This window comes from Ambystoma mexicanum, chromosome 1q (assembly GCF_040938575.1).
Source record: "Ambystoma mexicanum isolate Mex_15411 chromosome 1q, UKY_AmexF1_1, whole genome shotgun sequence".
Lineage (NCBI taxonomy): Eukaryota > Metazoa > Chordata > Amphibia > Caudata > Ambystomatidae > Ambystoma > Ambystoma mexicanum.
Genome location: NC_090922.1, coordinates 1,257,380,856 through 1,257,403,289, shown reverse-complemented (window position 1 = coordinate 1,257,403,289; position 22,434 = coordinate 1,257,380,856). Strand labels below are relative to the sequence as shown.

General features: G+C 47.4%; 1 protein-coding gene across 1 annotated transcript in view; it reads left to right on the top strand.

Annotated features, from left to right (window-relative positions):
• HOOK1 (hook microtubule tethering protein 1) overlaps window positions 1-22,434 on the top strand; it is a 1,744,708-nt gene that overhangs the window by 609,275 nt on the left and 1,112,999 nt on the right. The window contains exon 9 of the mRNA XM_069642072.1: window positions 8,275-8,438. Within this exon, the coding sequence (XP_069498173.1) occupies window positions 8,275-8,438 (164 nt within the window). The remainder of the gene's footprint in view (window positions 1-8,274; window positions 8,439-22,434) is intronic.

The following is a 22,434-nucleotide window of genomic DNA, read 5'->3' as shown; positions in this document are numbered from 1 at the left end:
TGTACTGGTGAGCCATCTGCCCTTCTGAACCCTCTTCTGCGCCAGCGCAACAGTCCTGAATGTACGGTGGTAGTTGCATACGCTGAATCTGAATATATAGTCACTGTGCATCCTGTATGTAAAGCTTCAATTAATGCCGTTAGTTCAGCCGCTTGTGCGGAGTAATGGGAAGCGAGGCGCTTCTGGACAATTGCTTCAAAGCTATCTTCCTCCAGCCGTACTACTGCCATTCCTGCATATTTCTCTCCTGTTTCTGGATTTATTGATGCAGAACCGTCTATGTAGTATATTTCCCCTTCCTGCAGAGCGTTTTCGCTCGCTTTGGGAGTATCGTCATCCTCCCCCTCATATGTTGCACAATTGTGCTCCTGCATGTCTTCCACAGTACATGGTTCTGTAATGAACCTTGCTGGGTTTACTGTTTTGCACCTGACTACATGCACGTTGGGGCTTGAAATAATTATCTCATATGCAGTCGCTCTTTGTGTTGTTAGTGTTGACTTTGACCGCTCAAGAATCGCAAATAGTGAATGCTCTGCAAACAGTGTTACTGAACATCCGATTACAATTGTGGCGCTCTTTTCAATGGTGAAGGCCGCAGCTGCAAGGGCTTGTTCGCACGCGAAGTGACCTTGCATTACTGCGTCCAGTGTTCCGCTGTAGTAGGCCAATGGCTCGTGGCCTAGTGATGTTTTTTGCGTTAACACTGCAGTCATCAGTGTTCCATTGCAGTGTGAGAATAAGAAAAATTCCCTGTCATAGTCTGGGTTCGCGAGAACTGGGGCTTCTGCTATGACGTCTTTCAGTCTGAAGAACTGGGCCATCATATCATGTGTCCATTTTATTGGGGCTCTGTTCTTTTGCGCTTCCTTTAATGCTTGCAATAATGGGCGTGTGTATGCTTCATAATCAAGTATCCATGCTCTGCAATAGTTGCATATGCCAAGAAGTTTTTGCATATCCTTCACTGTCTTTGGTATTATTATGTTGCGTATGGCAGCTGCTCTGTCAGGGAGTATTCTTTTTCCATCTTTGGATATCAGCTGTCCGAGGTACAAGACCTCGGCAAGGCAGTATTGTAATTTCCCTTTATCAACTTTGTACCCTTTGGTGGCTAACACATTTAACAATGTTATGGCATCTTCTCTACATTTTTCTTCTGGTTTGCTGCAGATAAGCAAATCATCTACGTATTGTATTATTGTGCTCTCTACGTCAATATTTCCAATGTCTTCACGTAATACTCTGTTAAAAATGCTCAGGCTTTCACAATATCTCTGGGGGAGTCTGCGATGCTCATATCTGTTATTTCCCAGTGTGAATGCTGTGAGGTACTGTGATCCTTGGTCGAGTGGTATGGAAAAGAAGGCGTTTTTCAAGTCGACTACAGTGAAACATGTAGATTCTTTGGTTATACTGCACAGTATTGATGCCGGGTTAGGCACTAGTGGGAACTCCTTTTGGATGACGTCATTGTGTGGGCGGAGATCTTGGATCATCCTCCACGCCCCTCCTTTTGCTTTTTGATCAAAAAGATTGCCGTGTTGCATGGGGAATTCGATGGCACTATTATACATTGTCTGAGGAGTGCATTGATTGTTTCTCTAATCCCTTCCTCTGCCTCTTTCGATATTGGGTATTGTTTCACTCTGGGCGGTATGGCACCTGGTTTGAGTTTTATCTTTATTTGGCGTTACTTCGTGTAATAACCCTACATCATGGGGGCCTGTGGTCCAAATCTCTTGTGCTACTTTCGCCATGTCTTACTCAAATATTGTTGGTGGGGCATTGATACTGGCCATAAGTGGGCTGTGTACCTCTCTGTACTGGATCATGATGTCACAAGGTATACTTCTTTCCATTATTATCTCTCCATCACCTTCATTGTCAGTGAATAGTTCTTCGTCAGTTATGTCTCTTAGCATTATGTTTGGGTCTATGCATAGCACAGTTCTCCACTCGCATCCATGCGTGTCCAGCCCTATGACCGCAATACGTTTACTCGATACCTGAACTGCCTCGATGTCTATGGATAGTATAGTATAGTTCCTGGTACAACATCTGTATTTGCAATGGGGCGGAATATAAAATCTGAGGGTGTTCTCCACTCTTATCTCATAATTTCAGGCACTACTCGGGCCAACACCTTGATGCCATAAAAGAACATGTCTATGTCAATGGGTATCCCTCGTACCACAAACTCGTTTGTCATTGTGCTAATCATTAACATCTCTCGTACTGGCCATACTCCTGGGGTGGAACAAACTATTCCCTGTTCGGTAAATGAGATGGTCATGTTCAACTTACTCAACAGGTCTCTTCCCAGCAAATTGATTGGCACGTCTTCGTGATACAGTAAGAGTGCGCGCACTGTTTTTCCCCCTACAGTTATATCTAGATCTTTGGTGTAAGGAACTTTTAAAATAGCCCCAGAGAACCCCTGTGTTTCCAAATTCCTGCCTGAGAGTGGAAACTGCCCTTCCATAAGACATGATTTTTCCGCTCCTGAGTCTACCATAAAGATAAACTGCTTATTTCCTATCTCTGCCCCCACTAGTGGTTCCTCTTCTGCACGTAGGGTGGTGGATAGAACTGGACACGCAAGTGCTCCCTGTGGGCTGTCCTAATCTGTGTACCTTTCCTGTCCTGGCACTGAGAAAACATTATCTCCCACCACAGTTGTGCCGCGGTGCAGGTGCACCAGTTGCGGATGTCGCGAAAATGTTGCTGCTGACGTTTCCTACAGTGTTTGGTCTTGCCATGGGTTGTGAGGCGCTGTGGTGTGGTTGTGAGGGTGGTTGTCTTTGCTGCATTTTGGGTTCATTATAACACTGGTCATGTGGTCTCCCCCCGCCCATTGGTAATCCATAGGGGCTACCTGGATGTGGACATCCCCATACCTGTTCATTTTCCACGGGCGGTTGCACTTGGAAATACCCTGACGGCCGCATCCTGCAGTCTCTTGAATAGTGCCCCCACCTCCCACAGTTCCAACATGACCCTTGTTGTCCTCCTCTCATCCCTTGCCCGCCAAATCCTCTATTCCCCATACCTCCGAACCCCCCTCTCTGACCACGGTACCCACCTCGTCCTCTTGCCGGTCTTTGCCACTGAGGTCCTCTGTTTTGCTCTTCTCCGTCCCACTGTCCTGGCCCTTCTGCTGCCCACACTGCAGCGATTCTCACTGGCCTGCCTCCTGCACTTTCATCCCCCTCATTCTCCCTATCTGTTGTTACGCTTGCATTCATGGCGGCGACCTTCACTAATTTGTTCTGCACCAGCCTTGCTTCGTCTGCCAACCTTTTTTGTGCTATCTCCTTTTCCCTCTCTTTGATCCTCCTACAGTGTTGCACAATTATGCTCTGAATTTCAGGCCAGCCCTTGGCTTCTATCCCAGCTATTTTGTTCAAGGGCTTCTGTACCTCTTTCGGGAGCCCTTTCTTTATTATAAAATAAAACAAGGCGGTGGATTGGTTCCACGCCGTACCAGTTTCACTTCTCCATAAGTCTTGCACTCGAACTATGAATTGCGTAGGGTCCTCGTTCTCCTCCGTTGTGCATTGCATCATTAAGTGTAAATCTGGAATATCTGGAAATGTGCGCCGCAACGCGTCCCATACTTGTGCTCGAACATTATTGGAGGGTGATCCATCGTGGCGGTCACAGCTCATAGTCACCCCTGGGAACTCCGCCTTCTCCCACACTGCGTCTGCTTGATCATCAACGGCGGACACTAACACACTCTTTACATCACCTATCGCTAATGGCACTCCTGCTGTGTTCTTCTCGAACGCGTGTATCCACAAGTGGGGGGAGGAGTTTCAGCAGGTTGTTCTTGTCCATCTGGGCCCATGGAATATAGTGTGGCCTACCTGCTCCCTTGTGTATCAACGGCATCTGCAGCTTATACCTCTTTCCTGTTTTACCTACCGTCCCTTTCTTAGTCTTACTTACCAGCATACTCCCTGCTCGTTGTCTTAATCTACCCTGCTATCGTGGGGGTGTTCGTTCATTAAAGTCATCAAAATAAGATGCCAGTGGGGATCCCACAGCTGCTGCTCTCTCTTCATATTCGTCTAGATCACTCCACACCTCTTCTACTTCCTCTTCTTGCTCGTTATTCTCCTCCTGTCCTTCTCCTCAATGGCTTTCTGGGGGTTGGGCGTATTCTTACTGGTTTATCATGCAGATGGAACAGGAACTCTCCTGATCGCCATTCTTTTTCTCGCCCTTGTGATGTGGGTGTTCCTTGTGATTATGTAGACTGCGCTGGCCCTGGTGTCGCTGACGCTGATTCTCCTGTTACACTTAGCGGGGGTGTGAGGTCTGCTACTGACAATGGCGGTACCTCCCCTCCCCCAGGCAGCATTTGGCCTCTATCACACAGTGCTCTTAGCCGTGTTATTTCCATATGTGCAGGCGCTAACTGGCGGTCTAAATCTCCGGTTAATCGTGCTAGGTTTACAGGGGGTGCACTTGTCGGGCCATAAAGCCATCCTTTGTCATATGGTGGTGTCGCAGTGGATACCACTCCGCCCGAGGGAGTGGGGGTGGGGCACGCAGGTTCATACAGAGGTTCGCTGTATCCTACTGCTGGTCTTGTCATTAAGGGGTATATTTTAGTTGCATCATTCTCAACTGTGGTCGTTGAGTATTCACCCTTTGGTGTTCTGTTCCCCTCTTCCTGAGTTTTCTGCTTCTCAATTGTTTTATCTGTATTTTCCTCTACTGTGGGGGTAACCATCTCGAACATTCGCCACAGGTCTAACACTTCCCTTCTGTTTTGAAACTGTTTTCCCTTAACTCTTGCTAATAGGTGTGTCGCTACTAAATCTAATACTCTTTTGTCAAACGACCCTCCCTCTGGCCAGATTGGTGTTACACTGTCCCCTTTTATCTCCGTCACCCAGTGATCGTGATATTTTTACCTACTTCACCCCCCTGACGGCTACATCATTTGTAGGGAATGAAGATATTTGGTGGAATCGCCTAATCACAGGCGAAAAGACTCGATGGCACACGGCGACTGCTAAACTTTTAAACCTGGCCTTGGAAAGAATAAAACTTACTCCGGAAACTAGGATCTAGATGCACTGATAAGGAAGCAAAACGTAAGGCTTGAATCATCCACCAGGCAACATTAGAAAGGTTTGCATCCACTCCAGAAAGCGCTCTTGTAAAAATCTTTTAAAGATTAAATACAAGTAAATAAAAAAAAAATATATATATATCTTTTCACTATACAATGGGAGATGTTGACAAATGTGGGCTAATGGTGTTATTCCCCCCATGACGATGCTTCTCCCTGTACTTGTGCACTCACCTGCACCTGAAGTTCCCCCCTATCTCGTGTGAAATATCTGTTCCCTTCTTTGGTATTTCCACCCTTCAAAACACCTCTCCCCTTTTTGTAAATCAACAATATTATAAATGTTCTCAATCAGTGACAGTTATTGTTCCTAAATACTCAAATCACCTTTGTAATCATTGCATTTTCAATTCCAACATTTCACTTTTTGCATATATAATCAATTACTGACAGAGCACATATAACGTCTTAACATACGTGACAACAATGAACAAAAAAGACATAACGCATAACATGTACTACCTGCGCGCTTTTATTCCCCCTCTTGTTCCCGTTACTGTATGCTCTTCTCATTCACTCCACTGCTCTTGCACCCTCTTATTCTTTCCCAAGAATCTTACTCACACAGAAAAAGAATATTCTAAATTACTACTACTCCGAGTCTACTAAATATACGAGACCCTATTTTCTCTTTATCCTCACTTATTTATTCTGCACTGGACGAGACAATGCTACGCGTGCCGCCTTCTCCTTTATTCTCACAAAACATAATGGCCATATAAAGGATAGATCAGAAAAGCCTCAACACCACTCATACAGACCCTATTCTTAGTTCTGACCCACTGCTACCTTTTCCCCTGTTCCTTTATCCTTCCCCTTACCTTTCCTTGGGAACTTTCGCAATCGGTACTCACGTGTTCAGGTAGTTTGAGAGTCACTGTTCGCGGTCTATCCACAATCTGGTTCGCATCCCAACCAAGCCGTGGCCCGCCTCGGTGAGCAGCTTTTACTGTTGGGTATTCGTCAACCGGGAACCCTTGACCCTTTCTCGTTGTGCGCACCAGCTGGTCAACCACGGAGGCAATGGTTTTGCTGGGGGGCGTCCCGGATCTCGCTGCATGGTGCGGGCCTCAAGGCACCTTCCCAAATCACGTTGCAGGGGGTCACCAAATGTTTGTGCCCTCCCCGTCTTTCACGTACAAAAGGAATAAAAATAGAATAAAATAGACACACCCCGGACGGGGAATGAGGCAAGGAGAACAGGCTGCGAGAGTTCAAGGTAAGGTTTATGTAAGTAAATGACATCCAAATAACTCTGCTGCCTATGAGAGCGCCCTGACAAGAATTAAAGTTACAATACATTTTATGGGACAAATGTGTCATTGATGACGCAACTAACATAGGGTAGTACGATGGTCCCGGATTGGACAGTCCATATAGTGCCTATGGTGTGGGCGGCATCTCTTCCTCCAGGTTGGCTGCTTGGTTGGCGGGAGGATGGACGTCAGGCGTCTGTGCTCCGAATGGGTGAAGGTCAGGTCGCTGTGAAGCAGGGTGGCCACTAGCTAAACTAACATAATACATTCTTAAAATGCATGCACTAAATAATAATCATTTGAAGTCTTTGAGCAAATCATCATGTCTTCATACACTTCACACACGGGTGTATACTATCAATAACATCGGATTATAAAGGCATTAGGTTCAGGGTCTTGACCGCTATAATAACACTGGTTGAAGTGAGGGTCTGTGTTCACAAGAATCTCTGGTATGTTGACATTTGTTAGTAGTAGACAACAATATACTGCAGCGGGGGTCTAATGGTAGTTGGGGGTCTGTTGGGTGGGCATCATGGCGTGGTCAGCGGTCTGGCACATAAAAGGGATACCTTGCAGGGGCACAGGGTTACAATGGCAGTAGGTTTCCACTGGCAACGGTACGGGGCAAGGACACGTTTGTGGAGATGGATGAGCTATGTGCTCAGCTCATGCTGGTTCACACACAGGACAGTGATCTCAGAGGAAGAGTGATGTGTTACATTTGTTCTTTGTTGCAATTACCTCCGGCTTCAGCGTGAGAATGGAGCCGCATAGTTTTCCAGTCAGAGTGGGAAAGATGGTGGGGGCCATGTGCCCTGCGCGCCTGGCCGTTGCGAGAAAGGAAAGAGAAGCGTTTTGTATTATCGCAGGGAGGCCTAGTCACCAAGATGGAGTCGAAAGGGGGTACAAAAATGGATGCCCTGTGTCCTGCTCATTGGTCCCATCTACGCGAATGTTAACCAAAGTCGACATCGCATAAGGGCAGGGTCGAACCCACCACTGGAGGCACTTGGTCCGAGTTTCTACTGAGAAGTAAAGGATACAAGGGGCCTATTGGCCCCTCGCTCCCACACAATCTCTACACTAACACTATATGCATACCAACTAAGCCACTCAAACAGAAACTGAATTATCTTTACAGCATCAAAAAACATTTCTAATTTTTCAAAGCATACATTATGTCTGGCTTCTACATGTGAATACCTGTGTATAGTGTATATCATACAAATGCATTTGTGCGGGCATTAACGTTTCTTTTTCAACTTGTCTCTTAAAAAATGCAGGTTTTGTACAAAAATTGTAACCAATGGGTCTGGGAGCACTTTAAGTGGGATTGGCAGTATACAACTGCACTCTGTTGTTCGTGATCGTCTGTGAGACTAAACCAACGTTGGAAAGTCTGTGACTGGGCATTGAGATACCGAAATAGATTAGGTGCTAGTGCTAATTTGGCGGTTGTGGCTAGGAAATGTTTTGAATGAGCCCTAAATCATATGTCCACTGAATCCATAGGGGAAATGCTTTCAGTATCTCTGGAGGTATGGTTAGTACAGATTCCCAGTAATAGGTCCACCAGGAGTGTTTAAGGGAACTCATCTATCTTATTGGTGTGCATTTCTTGTATATGGGACCCGTTTGATGTACAATATGTATACAAGAAATTAATCTTGTGATTTAAGTTAAGAAGAAATGTGTATAGTATTTTCATTGAACTTCTCTTTTGAGAGCACGCTAATGTCTTGTGTTTACGTATGGTTTGGAGACTAACTGTAAGCATGCATGTCCAAATGCTTGACACCACTGTTCATAGTGACTGCAAGGGTGTTTTCAATCAATTATCCTACTAATGTCGACTGTATTCTGCAGGTTGCTTCACTTCAAGAAGAAAGGAACAGTTTATTGGCTGAAAATGAGATCATGAATGATAGATTAAATCAGTTAGATACTTTTGACGAACCACCAACGATGGTGACAAAAAAGTGCTTTCTCATTCAACTTCAACTGGAACAACTACAAGAAGAAAATTTCAGGTTGGTAAATACTGAATTAAATATGCTTCTTTGGCTATGTGTCATCTTCATGTGTGCTGATGGAGACTTTGTCACTGGGCAACATTTTAAACATTTGTGCTAAAACATAATCAACTCTAACTTGAACTTGAGGCCGGAGGAAGAGGAGGGGAGGGACAAGTTCAGGGGGTTGGGTGGCAGTGGGAAAAGGGTGGGGCCTAGCGGGACTCCTTTCGACAATGGCTGACGGCCTGAAAATAATCACCTGGAATGTCAGGGGACTCAACAATTATGTCAAGAGACGGCAGGTATCTGACCAGGATGGGAATGCAAGTTGCGCTATTACAGGAAACACACTTCACGGGGTACAGGCAAACCACGATGGATAGGAAATGGTATGGCACATTGTATGATTCTCCTTTTTGGCCTACGCTATAGGTGTCCTCATTTGGGCGGTGCCCTCTGTCCCTTTCAGTTGCTGGAGTCCAGGAGGGACTATGAGGGCAGAATGGTCTTGGTGCAGGGATTGCTGGGAAATAGGGAGGTATGCTTTGTAAACACATATGCCCCGAACCACGATGCCACTGTGTTATTCCAGTCATTATACTCGAGACTGTCTACATGTAGGGGTCTGTATAAGTTTGGGGTGGGGACTTTACACTCTCAACCCTTGTTTAGATAGATCAGACCAAAAACATAGGAAGTCTGCACCACCCGCTAAAGCCTTGGGTTCCCTATTACAACATCTAGCATTGGTAGATATATGGTGAGACACATGGCTATTCTCATTTCTCGGCCTCCCACAGAATGCATACGCAAATAGACTGTGGCCCTGATTCATGGAATTATTTGCGTGTAAAATAGGCCTGTATTAATATCGAAGTACTCCTTACTCTTGTCTTCTAAGTAAATATTAAACTCATCATCTAACATGGTCTCAGTCACCATGTAGGTATCAGGGGTCTCGGCGCAGTCCCCTGCCATGTTGCTATCAGCGAGTGCATGGTCAGAGAGGACCCTGGCCTTATAATATATAGCCACAAACTCGCCCAAGGTCTCCCTTCCAGTGAAGACATAGGCCCTGATTCGTGGAATTATTTGCGTGTAAAACAGGGATTTGCGTGCCATTCTGCCCGCAAATCCCTGTTTGACTAATGGGGATTTGCAGGCAGAATGCCACTGAAATACCTGTTTTACACGCCTATGTCTTCAATGGAAGGGAGACCTTGGGCGAGTTTGTGGCTATATATTATAAGGCCAGGGTCCTCTCTGACCATGCACTCGCTGATAGCAACATGGTAGGGGACTGCGCATAGACCCCTGATACCTACATGGTGACTGAGACCCTGTTAGATGAGTTTAATATTTACTTTGAAGACAAGCGTAAGGAGTACTTTGTCATTAATACGGGCAGTGTTGCAAGGGCTGGCCCCCTGTAAGATGCCTTCAAGGCAGTTATGCGAGGAGCAGCTATTGGGAGGATGGGCGGTCTTAGGAAGGACATATTGCAAGCGTTAACAGACACTGAGGCCTCTATCGCAATGGTAGAAGGCACTGAGGGGGAGCAGGGTCGGGGGTCTACGCAGATGGAGCTGCGTCAAAAGTTATTGCAGCATGGGAACGACTGGGCAGACTAGATTTCGCAATGTACGCGCAGAGACTGCACGTGAAAGGGGATAAAATGGGGAGGCTGCTGGCATGGTTGTCGAAGGGAAGATCCGATGGGCATGACCCGCGCCATGGTGGACAAGAGTGGTGCCATAGTGAAAACCCAAGGAGGTATTAACAGGGTCTTTGTGAGATTTTATGAGGCCTAAGATTCGGAGGACTCAGTGACGGGGGGACAGGGATATTGGAGAGGCCCTGGCTCAGATTGAGTTACCTAGACTGGACGGGGAGCAAGCAGACATGCTTGACGCTCCGCTGACATTAGATGAAATCAGTACTGCAGAATTGTACTGGTAGCGTTTACTGGCAAAGCACACGCCACCAGTACAATTCTGCAGTATTGTATTTTGAGGTTGTGGGTAGAACCTATCTGTACTGGGTGTGCAGCTTGCCGGCAGATTGACCGTTTTTCAGATTAAGCTCACTGGGAATCCCATTTACCCTCACATATTCTTATTAGATAAAATCAGTGCGGTGATGTCGGAGCTCCTGACAGCCAAGAATCCGGGACCAGCTGGCCTCCCGGAGGAATTCTATAAAGCATACATAAACATATTGGCACAGAGACTCCCGGGGGTATTTGAAGAAGTGGATGAGTGGGGAGTATTGGCCAGCAGTCTGAGGGAATCCACTATAGTGCCCATCCTTAAATCAAGGAAACCCATGCAGTGCTGTAGCTCTTACCGGCCCCCTCTCCATGATCAAATAGGACTGCAAAATCCTGACGGCGGATTTAGCAAGTAGACATAAAAAGGCGATAGGGACCCTGGTATATGCAGATCAGACTGGGTATGTCCGAGGCGCAGCACCTTGTGGAACCTTCGAATGCTGCTCCACATGATAGACAGTACTAACCATCTGCGGTGGATTGTGCAGTGGCCTCTTTAGATGCTGTCAACGTATTCAATTTGGTCCGATGGCACTGGCTACTAGAGGCACTTGGGCGTTTCGGAATCAGAGCTGCTTTTCTACGGTGGGTGAAATTAATTTATACTGCACCCAAAGCAAGTGTGAGGACCAGCAAGCAGGTTTCTAAGGCATGGGAGTTACATAAAGGTACTAAACAGGGCTGTGTACTGTCGCCAATGCTGTTCTTCCTTGCACTGGGGCCATTAGATGTTTTTCGTAGATCGGAATATGCAGAGGTACGTATTGTGATAGACGGGGTGGGGCACTTGGTTTCTCTGTACGCTGTTGATATGCTGTTGTATGTTAATCAACCTGAGTCCAACGCACCACATATACTGGATGTAACTGACCGGTTTGCTGAGTTTTCAGGTATCGGGGTAAATCGGGAGAAATCCTGCTTGTTCTCACTGGCAGAGCTCCAGGGGCTCACTATCGAACAGTTACCTGACCTGGGTCTGCAGTGGACGATTGATACTTTTCGATATCTAGGTGTTAATGTGCATCACAATCCTGCTTCATCGCATTGGAATAACACTCAGAGGGCCTTTTATGGTGTTAGTTCCATGAAGTTCTGGAAGAGGTTGCTGCTAGAGATACCCGGCAGGGCGGCCCTTCTACAAATGGTTGTTCTTCCATGGCTCCTATATCACTTCATTAATATACCCTACAAGTTCTTCCGGCAGCTAGATACGCTGGCCTGTGTATTTCTATGGGGTGGGGGGGGAGAAACAGAATTGCACTCTGCACCCTGCAAAGGGATAATAGCAGTGGTGGAATTAGGGTACCCCACTTTGAGATGCATTACTTGTCAGGGCAGCTGCAGTATAACCAATGTTGGGGCAGTATTTTTTGAAGGAAGTGTCGTTGAAAGGAGTTGTGCTCCCGCTGCCTTCTGGACTGTTGATGCTTGGTGCGGAACTGTGGCGAAGGGCTTTTGGGAACTTCTGGGTACCTCTGATCCTTACTCCCTGTGTGTCCCCCTGGTAGGTGTACTTGGGGAATGGACGGACGTTGTCGAACAATTTAGGAGACATTGGGAAAATAGGGGGGGGTAGCCACAGTGGGGGATCTACTGCAGGATGGTAGGATTGTTGACTTCCCATATCTCGTCAGTGAGTTTGACATACACAGGGGTCAGTTTCTATTGTTTCTGGGTATGGTTAGGAAGCTAGAAGGGAGATGGTCAGGCTTTCGGGAGGAAATAGAGGCTGACCCAGTGCTAGATACTATGTATGACATCTCAGAGGAGGGCCATATGGTTTCTAGGTTGCATGACCTACTTCTGAGCAGCCTCCACGAAAAGGACAGCTGTCAGTGTGCACAAGATGGGAGGGGGACTTGTGGAGAGTCTTTACAGATGAGGAATAGAAAGGAGTGCTGTCATACACTAAGAAAGTCTCCAGGAACTCTAGGTTCAAGTTTACCCAATTTCTATGTTACGCATAGGGCATACCTGACCCCACACCAGCTGTCGCAATTTGGTAAGGGAGGTGGCCAGACCTGCCCGAGATTTGCCCATGAGGTGGCGGATATAATGCATATGTTCTGGACCTGCCCAGTGATAGAGAGGTTCTATCGGGTGGCAGAGAAAGCCAACAGAGGGGGGATCCAAATGCATTTGTGGCCCTCAGAGTCCTGTCTGCTGGGAGTGTTCCTGAGGGGAGGAAAGCACACTGCACATATTTCCAGAATGAAAGTTCTAATTTGCGCATTGGTAAGGCTCCGAATCGCGATGGCCTGGAAATCGGCTGAGGGACCCAGGGTTGAGGCATGGTGGGAGAATTTAAAGCGCTGTTCTCTGGCTGAGACCACTACTTGGCACAGGGCGCTGCTTAAAGGGATGTGCGAGGAGAGCACAGAGGTGGTAGCTTGGATCGAGTTCACACAGATAATGTTTGCCCCATGCAAAGTGGAGCCTATGTGAATGAGCAGAGTTGGAAAGCAGAGGTGTCAGGAACAGACCTTAGCTTGTTGAAAGGGGACAACCGCAAAGAGACAGCCCCAAAGAGACTTGAGGATGGGGGAGCAAATGAGGGGGGAACGCTTGTCATTGTTGTAGCAACCCTAGGTGGGAGGAGTATGGAGAGTGGTTACGAAATGCATAAGAAAATGCTTACCCAATGAGGTTGTACCGACACAGTGAGCACCTGTCTGTTTGTATGTTGTATGTTAATAATTGGCCTTATTATGATCGCAAACATCTGTGGGCACAGAGGTGCAAGGGCAATTTGCTCTTGCACCTTTGCACCCACACATCTCATTGTGCAAGTCCCCAAATCACAAAGGGGACTTGAGAAGAGAAGGTGATTCAGGCTGCAAGGTCAAGGAACCCGCCAAGGAACCCGCAGCCGGCTCCTCCATTCATATAGAAGTTTTGGACAATATGAAAACACTAGAATATGCATTGGCACATTTACTGCATTATGGTGGTCTCCCACCCATATTGAGTACATTTGCAGTGAAGGTTTTTGAAGGACTGTTCACTGCCAACGCTTACACTTATTTTCACTGCATTCAGGAGGTGGCAATGTTAAAATAAATCATGTAAAATGTGAATGCTTCATTTTGAGCAGATCAGATAGTTCATTTCAGACCTCTACCAGGGCTGACTTTCTTTCCCCTGCCTCAGGTCTACACCATAGGAGATCTTCAGCCGATCACAACACACTCCACGCCAAATTAATTGGAATACGTTTTTGTCTGTGAACAACCATCTGTGGCCAGCCATTTCCAACATTTTAGACTTGGGACGATTCACAATACTAAATATGCTCAAAAATGCACAAACACATTTTGGGTGGCTGATTTACTTTTGGAAATCAACCAAAATATAGGTATGTCTGTGATATATGTCAGTGGGACCCCTCCGAGTCTCTTGGGTCATCCGGCTCCACTCTCACACTTAAGTCACCAGGTCACACACTCTCACAAGGAGGGACCGACAAGAGGAGGTGGTCATATGTCTTCCTTTATTAAAGTACAACCTGGAACTAACTCTCCCTTCCCAACGCCCGCCTCTCTAACCGCAACGTCATTTCCCTTAGCAGATGACCGCAACGGCAGCCATCCCACATAACGATGTGGTGGGGCTGCCTGGCTGTTGATTTCACGCAATGACATCTCCCCCCTTTTTAAAGCAATGGATTACCCATTTTTCCTTACCCCATCTCCTCAATCTGTCTGGGGGGTTTCATGCAGAATCTCTGCGGCCTCGCACAAGTGCAGGCATTGGCGGGCCGGCAGTTCTCCTCCGAGACCCCAGTCCTCACCTGACGATTCCCCGTACCCAAGGTAGGGTTCATCGCCCCATCGTTCTTCAGCACTGTCCTTTTTAGGTACCCGCTTAGGCCGTGGCGGGATCGCCACTTTCTTGAAGTGTGACAAGTTGCGCTTCACCGACGAGTGCCTTTCCCCTTGGGCCGTGATCATGATGCCCTTCCTTTGAGTCACCGTCAGATGTTCTGGTGTGAATGTGGCATCTTCCTTCCTGCCCCTTGGTTGACGTATCAACGCTTGATCCCCTGGTTCCCAAATGTGTTTGTGAGCCCCCCTCTTAGCATCAGCTTGGTCCTTCATCTTGCACTTTTCCTTGAGGTCATTGTCCTTCGCTTGCTGTTCTAATATGGTTGGTGGTGTGAGGTTTGGACCTTCCGGTAGCCTTGTCCTGACGGGTCTTCTAAACATCAGATCCACCGGGCACAATCTTGTCTTTCTGTGCGGGGTGTAACAGTATTCTCTCAGAAGTTGATAGAGAGCCTGCTTGAAGGGCTTGTTGAGAATGATGGCTATTTGTAAGGTTTATTGATGTTTGCCATGAATCTCTGAACAATGCCATTGGTTTGAGGCCATCGTGGGGTTATTTTCCTGTATTGAAAGCCCACATATCTTGCAAAGTTCTGGAAGTCCTGGCTGGTGAAAGGCAGGCTGTTGTCAAATTTTATGACTCTCTGGACTCCATAGGTAGACAGCATGCAATCCAGCACCGGAATCACACACGTGGCAGCCATGCTCTCGACCAGCGGAGCTTCTGGGAAACGAGAATGTTCATCTATCAGTACTAGGACATATGCACCACTGTGGAGCGGGCCAAAGAGGTCTACCGCTAGTTCATCCCACACCTGTTCTGGGAGTGGTGACATCTACAGCAGATTTGGATGTGGTGGCGGGGCTACTTGCATTCATGTCTGGCACCCTCCTACCATTTCCTCTACCATGGCGTCCAGTCTCGGAAACCACACCTTCTGGCGTAGCACACGCTTTGTTGATACCACCCAACAGTGAAATTCATGCGCCAACTGGACCGTTTTTTCACATAGCGCCTCCGGGATCACCACTTTACAGCCTTTCAAGATGACGTGATCATCCACTATGGACAGTTCCTCCTTGACCAAATCTAGGCATCGGATGTCCTCTTGTACGGCGTCACTCTCAGATTTGGCTTGTTTGAGGTGGTCTCTTCTTTCGGACTTGATGCAGTGTCTGACTATGTGAAGGGCTGCGTCCTGTTCTGACTGGGCGATGCGCTCCGACCATCCCACTGGGAGTGGTTGTAGGTGGTGGACCACATAGTTGATATACGCGTCCACTATGGACAGTGGCGCTGCTGCTGGGCCTGTGGGGTGGTGGGACAGATACCCTGCTGGATTGTCTTCCTTGCCTGGCCAGTGTTTTATGACACATTTGTAATCTCGGAGGCGCAGCCCCCTTCTAGCGATCCTGGTAGGAATCCTGGCTTTTGGATCGCCGTATATCGTCAACCGGGCCTGGTGGTCTGTTACGACCGTGAAGGCCTTTCCGTACAGGAACAGATGAAAGTACTCACAGGCCCACACCACCGCTAAGCTCTATTTTTCCGCCTGGGATAACACCTGTTCAGTCTTGGTGAAGCTCCTGCTGGCATAGGCCACAATGAATCTGTTGGCCGGGTCAGACAGGTCTCTTTGAGTTAAAATGGCTCCCAGCCCCACGGTACTGGCATCCACGACTACCTCAGTCTCTCGTTCAGCATCAAAATATGCCATGTCTTCCGCTCTCACGATGTTGTTGCAGATGGTCTCAAAGGCTCTTTGACACTCATTGGACCACTGAAAGGGTTGGTCTTTCCGGGTGAGCTCTCTCAGGGGGTTGCTGACCGTGGCGTAGTCTTTGAGGTATCTTGAGCAATAGCTTGCCAAGCTCAGGAAGGATCGAAGCTCTGCCGTGTTTTTGGGAGGTTGCGCCGTGTTGAGGGCTGCCATTTTATCTGGATCTGGCTTCATCCCTTTTTTCAGAAAATATATGTCCGAAGAACCTCAATGACCCCTTTCCAAACTCACACTTTACTTTGTTGAGAGTGAGGCCTGCCGCTTCCAGCGCGGCACACACTCTATGTAGGGATGTGTCATGTTGTTGGTCGTCCCGAACACCAGGACGTCATCCGAATAGTTGAGGCAGTTAGGCACGTGGCGTATGACTTTGTGTATTTCCTCTTGGGAAATTTCAGCCGCCGACGAAATGCCGAAGCTGAGCCTTTTATATTGGAAGAGCCCCAAGTGAGTCACACAAGTTGTGATCTATCGTGACTCAGGCGCAATTTCCATTTGATGGTCCCCTTTGTGAGGTCAAGCTTGGAAAATACCTTTGCGCCATGGAGTAGGTAAATCATGTCTGTGATCCTCGGTGCCTGGTGTTGCTCTCTCTCCATCGCTTCGTTTGCTCTTTGCATGTCCACACACAGACGAATGGACCCGTCTGGGGACTTCTTGGGCACAGGGACTATTGGCGACACCCAGGGCGTTGGCCTCGTGACTGGTTTTCACCTGCAGTTTGATGAGCTTGTCTAACTCTTCCTCAACTTGCCTCTGAATATAGACAGGTATGCCCTGATAGTGTTGGGCTACCGGGCGGATGTCTGGGTTGATGTGCAAGTGAATATTCCAGTGTTTCAGCTTCCCGACTCCTTCAAATAGCTTAGGGAAGGCGGCTTCAACTGCTTCCGGCCTGGCAAAGTACGTGTGGGCCATTAGCTGATATAATATGTGAACTTGGCCCATGTCAACGGCTGTTCTGAAGCTTAGCATGCAGCCACTGTTAGTCTCCGTTTTTAGTACGTGTAATGGGATCTTTGCCGCGTGTTTCTTTTGTGTGCACCAGGCTGTGATGGTGCCTTTGCATGGCAGTGGCGTGGTGGACCCATATGGGTATATGTCTACTGTTGCTTTTTTGAGCTTTGGGGGCGGGGTGAAGGAGTTGTACGCCTCCTCGCTAATGATGTTGACAGTAGCCCCTTTGTCAACGAGGAACTCTAGTGGCGTGTCTTTTACTTGTAGCGTGAGAATCGGGCTGTGTTGGGCTGCAGTGTCATTGGTAAGCGCCCATACATATACCTTCTTGTGTTGGTCCTCCCCCGACGATGGAGATGCACTGCTCGAGGGCGATCTCATCTCTATATATTGGACAAATCATCTCCTCCCGCTGCATCAGGATCCTTCAGACGGCCGTCTCTCTTCTCGGGTGTATGCACTTTCTCGTTCTCAGACCTCCCGCCTTTGACTCTTGTGGTCATTGTCCGGCCTGTTGCTTGGCGGGCTTAGTCGAGAGCTCCTTCTTTGTTCTTGAAATCTTTGTTTAGTGGGCGCCAGGTTTGGCGTGTTCTTATAGACAGCTCTGAAATGATCCATTCCCCCGCAGGCAGCGCACTGCTGCCCCATGGCCGGGCATTCCCCTGTGTGCGGAAACTCGTAAATGCACCTGAAACACGAGGGCTCTGCGCGCTTCTGCTCAGGTTGGGAGTGGCAGTTTGTTTGTGATGTCCGGGTTTGGATCGTGACCTTGTCCAAGCTGTTGAGCTGCGACTCTACGGCTGCCTCCATTCTGGCCAGTGCTAGAATCTCCTCCAGCGACCTCTTTTTCTGTAGTAGTTGTTTCCTGAAGGGTTGTGACACACAGCCGGCGATAATCTGAGATCGTAGCGATGGAATTCACAGTATTTAAGCTTGATGCGTAGTCGCATGACGAAGTTGTCAAGGGATTCGCCTTTTTCCTGTCTCCTGGTGTGAAAGATATGTCTTTCATAGTCAATGTTGGTGTGGGGGGCAAAATATTCTGATAGCTTGCCGTGTAGGTCTCCGTAGGAAGCAGTGTCTAGATTCAGAAGCTCACACGCAATGTCCCTGACGGCGGGCCCCACTGCCATGGACAGTGTGTTCTTCAACCGAGTGTCATCGGTAAGACCTATGGCCCCAACATAGAATTTAAAGTCTCTCAACCATGTGCTACACTGAGGCCCTAGGTTGGTGGTGTCTCTTACATCAAAAGGGTGTGGTAGGTGGAGTAGCTGTGCTGCGCCCCCTGCTGTTTGTGCTATGGTGTCGGCGTTTCCTGGTGCTCCGTCGGCCCCTGAGGAGGACTCTTCGTGGCTTGGTGTGGAGTTGGGCCACTCAGTGGGACTCTGTTGTGGCGCGGGGTGTGCTGTCCTCTGGTGGGTTGTAGGCTGCTCTCCTTACTTGGACCTTGTGCACAGGCCTTCACCTTGACCGTGTGCGCTAATGAATGTCCTGCTGCCGGGGTACCTGCCCCTTTCCTCATGTAATCTCATAGTGTACTCATGTAATCTCATAGTGTACCTGCCCCCCTTCCTGTCCCTTTAGGGCCTTGTGTGCCTCTCCCCACCGGCCCTTGCTGGTACCAGGGCGTGCCCATGAGCCTCTGGTGCGACATACACCTCTTTGCTGTGGTGTCCTTGCCCCTTGCGTGCCTCCTGGAACACGCTGCTGGTGAAACTGTGTTGAGCCCCCCTTCCGAGCTTCAGGTTTCAGCTTCCGCGTGTGTAAATGCGGGGAAAATGCAGGCAAAATCTTCAGGGCCTGCGGCGGGTATTCCGGTAGTAGGCCCGCCTCCAGGCCTCTGGTTGAGGCCTCCGCGTGTGTGGGTGCAGCCACGGCCATCCGCTTGGGGGAGAGAACAGACGGGGCGGGCCTGTGCAGAGGAGGCGCGCCGACAGGCGTTCTAAATGCTCGACGAGATCATCCTAACTTCGTGGCAGGATATATGCTACCCGCTGATCTCCCACACCGTTTTGTGTGGGTCTGCGCATCACCTCGTCGGCAATGTGATATATTTTAGTGGGACCCCTCCGAGCCTCTCGGGTCATCCAGCTCTGCTCTCACACTCAAGTCACCAGGTCACACACTCTCACAAGGAGGGACCGACAAGAGGAGCTGGTAATATGTCTTCCTTTATTAAAGTACAACCTGGAACTAATGCTCCCTTCCCAACGCCCGCCTCCCTAACCCCAAAGTCATTTCCCTTAGCAGATGACCACAACGGCAGCCATCCCACATAACGATGTGGTGGGACTGTCTGGCTGTTGATTTCACGCCATGACAACGTCAATGTGTATGTGCACATGGCACACCAATGTGGGCAACACTTTTTGTAAATTAACTGCCATAACCTATCTACTCATACCGTCCTACAGGCAAACTGCACCATATATTCTTATTTATCCATGACACATCCGGACCTATAATGGACGCTCCGGGAAGCATTGTGTCATTTATTAGTGGCATGTAATGAAAAGATTGTTATACCTACCACAACACACATCTGCAGCTCAGTGGAAACCCACATCCACGTTACCTGCATTGCTCCAGCCAGGACTTCCTGCAGGTCTTTCAGCAGAGCACATCCAGGCCAGTCCTGTCACACCTGCCTGGTGGGGCATCAATAAACGTGTGACTATGCACTGGATAGAAGTTACTCTCCCCCTTATCTGCTTCATGGTGTTCCTTAGCTTCTTCCAGCCGTTGGGAGCTCGTCTCAGAGGGCATCCTTCTCATAAGCCCCAGTTGCTTCTCAGTTCTTCCGGTGTCGACCAGAAGGCTTTACGACCTCAGAACGATACCCGCGTTTCTGCAGAGATGTCAAAGGCTCACTAGTAAGTATGTGTGTTTTTAAAACATGTTCAGCGTTCAGGCTTTTCATGTACAATAGCACACGTTATATTTGAAGCCATTTCGAATAAGGATTGGCAAAGCCAATAGTGTTGACTTTTTTTCTATAGGCGCTATATCAGCATTTGTCAGGCATAAGCCTAATATGCCCATTTACACACAACTTTTGGCAGATATTGCCATATGGCCAAGTACTTTACCATCCCACGTTATGCCATTAAATATCCAGCTACACCACTGGCTAGGTACTACCATTAAAGACCCATCTATTCACACCATTGGCAATGGAGATTGCGATAAATTGACTGGGTACTAGCCCCATGGCCTGGGATTGTAATAAGTTTTCCGGGTGCTCACACCATTAACAGGTATTACCATCCAATGTGAACGTACTCATACCATCAGCATGGATTGCAATTGGATGTCTAGGTTCTCACCCTATTACTATAGCTTGTTATTTAATGATAAGGTATTTCCCCTTCATGTGTGCCAATTTGTGAGAGCCTTCTCTCATAAAGTGATGATATAGAGGAACTAGCCAATATGGCTTTTCATTTACTAGCATTCACTGTGCATCAAAGTGCAAAGAACATAAGTGAGGAAAAAAAACTATTAATAAAGTGGGCAAATCCCTTTCATGTATAAACTGAGAGGTGATCAACGAGACAAAAAATATTCATCAGATAGCCCAAGATGGAAAAGGGAGGCCACCTGGTAAAGATAATTGGATTTTATGTGTTTTAAAAAAAAAACTTTTTTAGGCTTACATTAATTAGTACAAAAGTAATTAGCCAAAGTGTGTGACCCTGGGCAACTCATGTAATCTCATAGTGTTTAACCTATCAAAAGTCCCAGTTACGAAACACTCCAAAATTATTAGCGCCTTAGAGTGTTTTGGTTCTCACAGTACGTTCTTCGAAAAAGCCTCACTCATGATTTTCCCGGAAGTATTACTTCATATATAATATTAAAACAGGCAAAACATGTATATAACTCCCCTAAATCAATCAGAATGCTCAGAATGCAATCAGTAACTGCTGTTATTGACAGCTTCCTGAGCATTGTTAATTTAAGAACCGCACAAGAAAACAGCAAAAGGCATTTCTCTGCATTCAAGAAATTCCACAGCAAGATGTATTTCAACAAGACACTAAGGACCTCATCACAAGTTGGGCGGAGCGGTAAACACTATTATCGCTGCATTACTGCTCCGCCCAACTACGAGTTGGGCGAAAAGTTGGAGACTTACCTCCAACTTTCAGCTGGAGGTAAATCTGGCCACTTTCTGCATAGTACCGCAGCAATAGCGCCAAAAATGCCCCGTTGGGTCCAACGGACCCAATGAGACTGGAGACTTACTGCCCCACTGCAAACCGGGATACGGCGCTGATAGCGCCGGACCGAGTTGGGGTAAACCTATTTGTGTTGGGCAGAGTCCCGGCGGATTTACCGCCGTGATGCCCACCCACTTGTGATGAGACGCAAACTCCCAGCAACTATCTTTTTTTAACTGCACTTTCAATGTGACAAGCAACATATAATTTAATACAATGAATCGTAAGCTAAAACATGCAAAAACACTTTAACTTTGATGTAAAGAATTTACTTTATCATAACACAAAATGCTAGCTCATGTTAAAACCATTCAGTTCAACCGAGCTTACAATTGAAATGCTTACATTATGAAGACAACCTGATTATTTATATAATATAAAAGAAATCTACATTTAATTTACTAACACATTTTGACCATTTACTTTATTCACTATGAAACTAGTGCATTTTATTATGCCATTGATTCTCATAAACCTGTATTGCTACTACCACTAAGAGCTAGCCATCAGTTGTATCGATCTCGGGAGGGTCATTATCGCTTGGGCTAGTGACCCTACTCAAGCTTATTGCCAGAGGAAGATTTGAGCCTCATTATAAGTTGGCTGGCCCAGAAATAAAGTGTGTTATTAACATGTACCAGCACTTTTCCAGACCGGCCCAATATCATTTTGAGGTATAGTTTTGGAGGTATATCCGCCACCTTACTGGCAAAAAACGACCAGTATTACCCGCCCAGTAATACCGGTGCCGGTAATACAGGTAAATCCCCTGATGGAGCCCTATGGAACTCCATGGAATGGGGATTTACTGTGTTTCCCACACTTGGAATCTGCCGGTAATTCCGGAAGACCAAGTGGTGGAAACGGTAGTACAGTTTGCCGGTATCCAGCCAGTAGTACCGGCAGGATACCGGCAAACCTATAATGAGGGCCAAATACGGATATAATAGTGACTATTAATATCTTGCAAACCACAGTCATTTCTCTGTTTGCTCATTCATGGTAAGACCACTTGAAAACCATGGCCCTCTTCTAATCTCAGTCTATGTTCTGATTCATGCACCTCCTGCTTTCTTGTAACCTCATACCTGTATCCTCTAATTATGACTTGGTATGAGCCCTTTACTGGTTGCTTCCAGTCTGTCTCCTGCATATTGGGCTATTATGTGATGC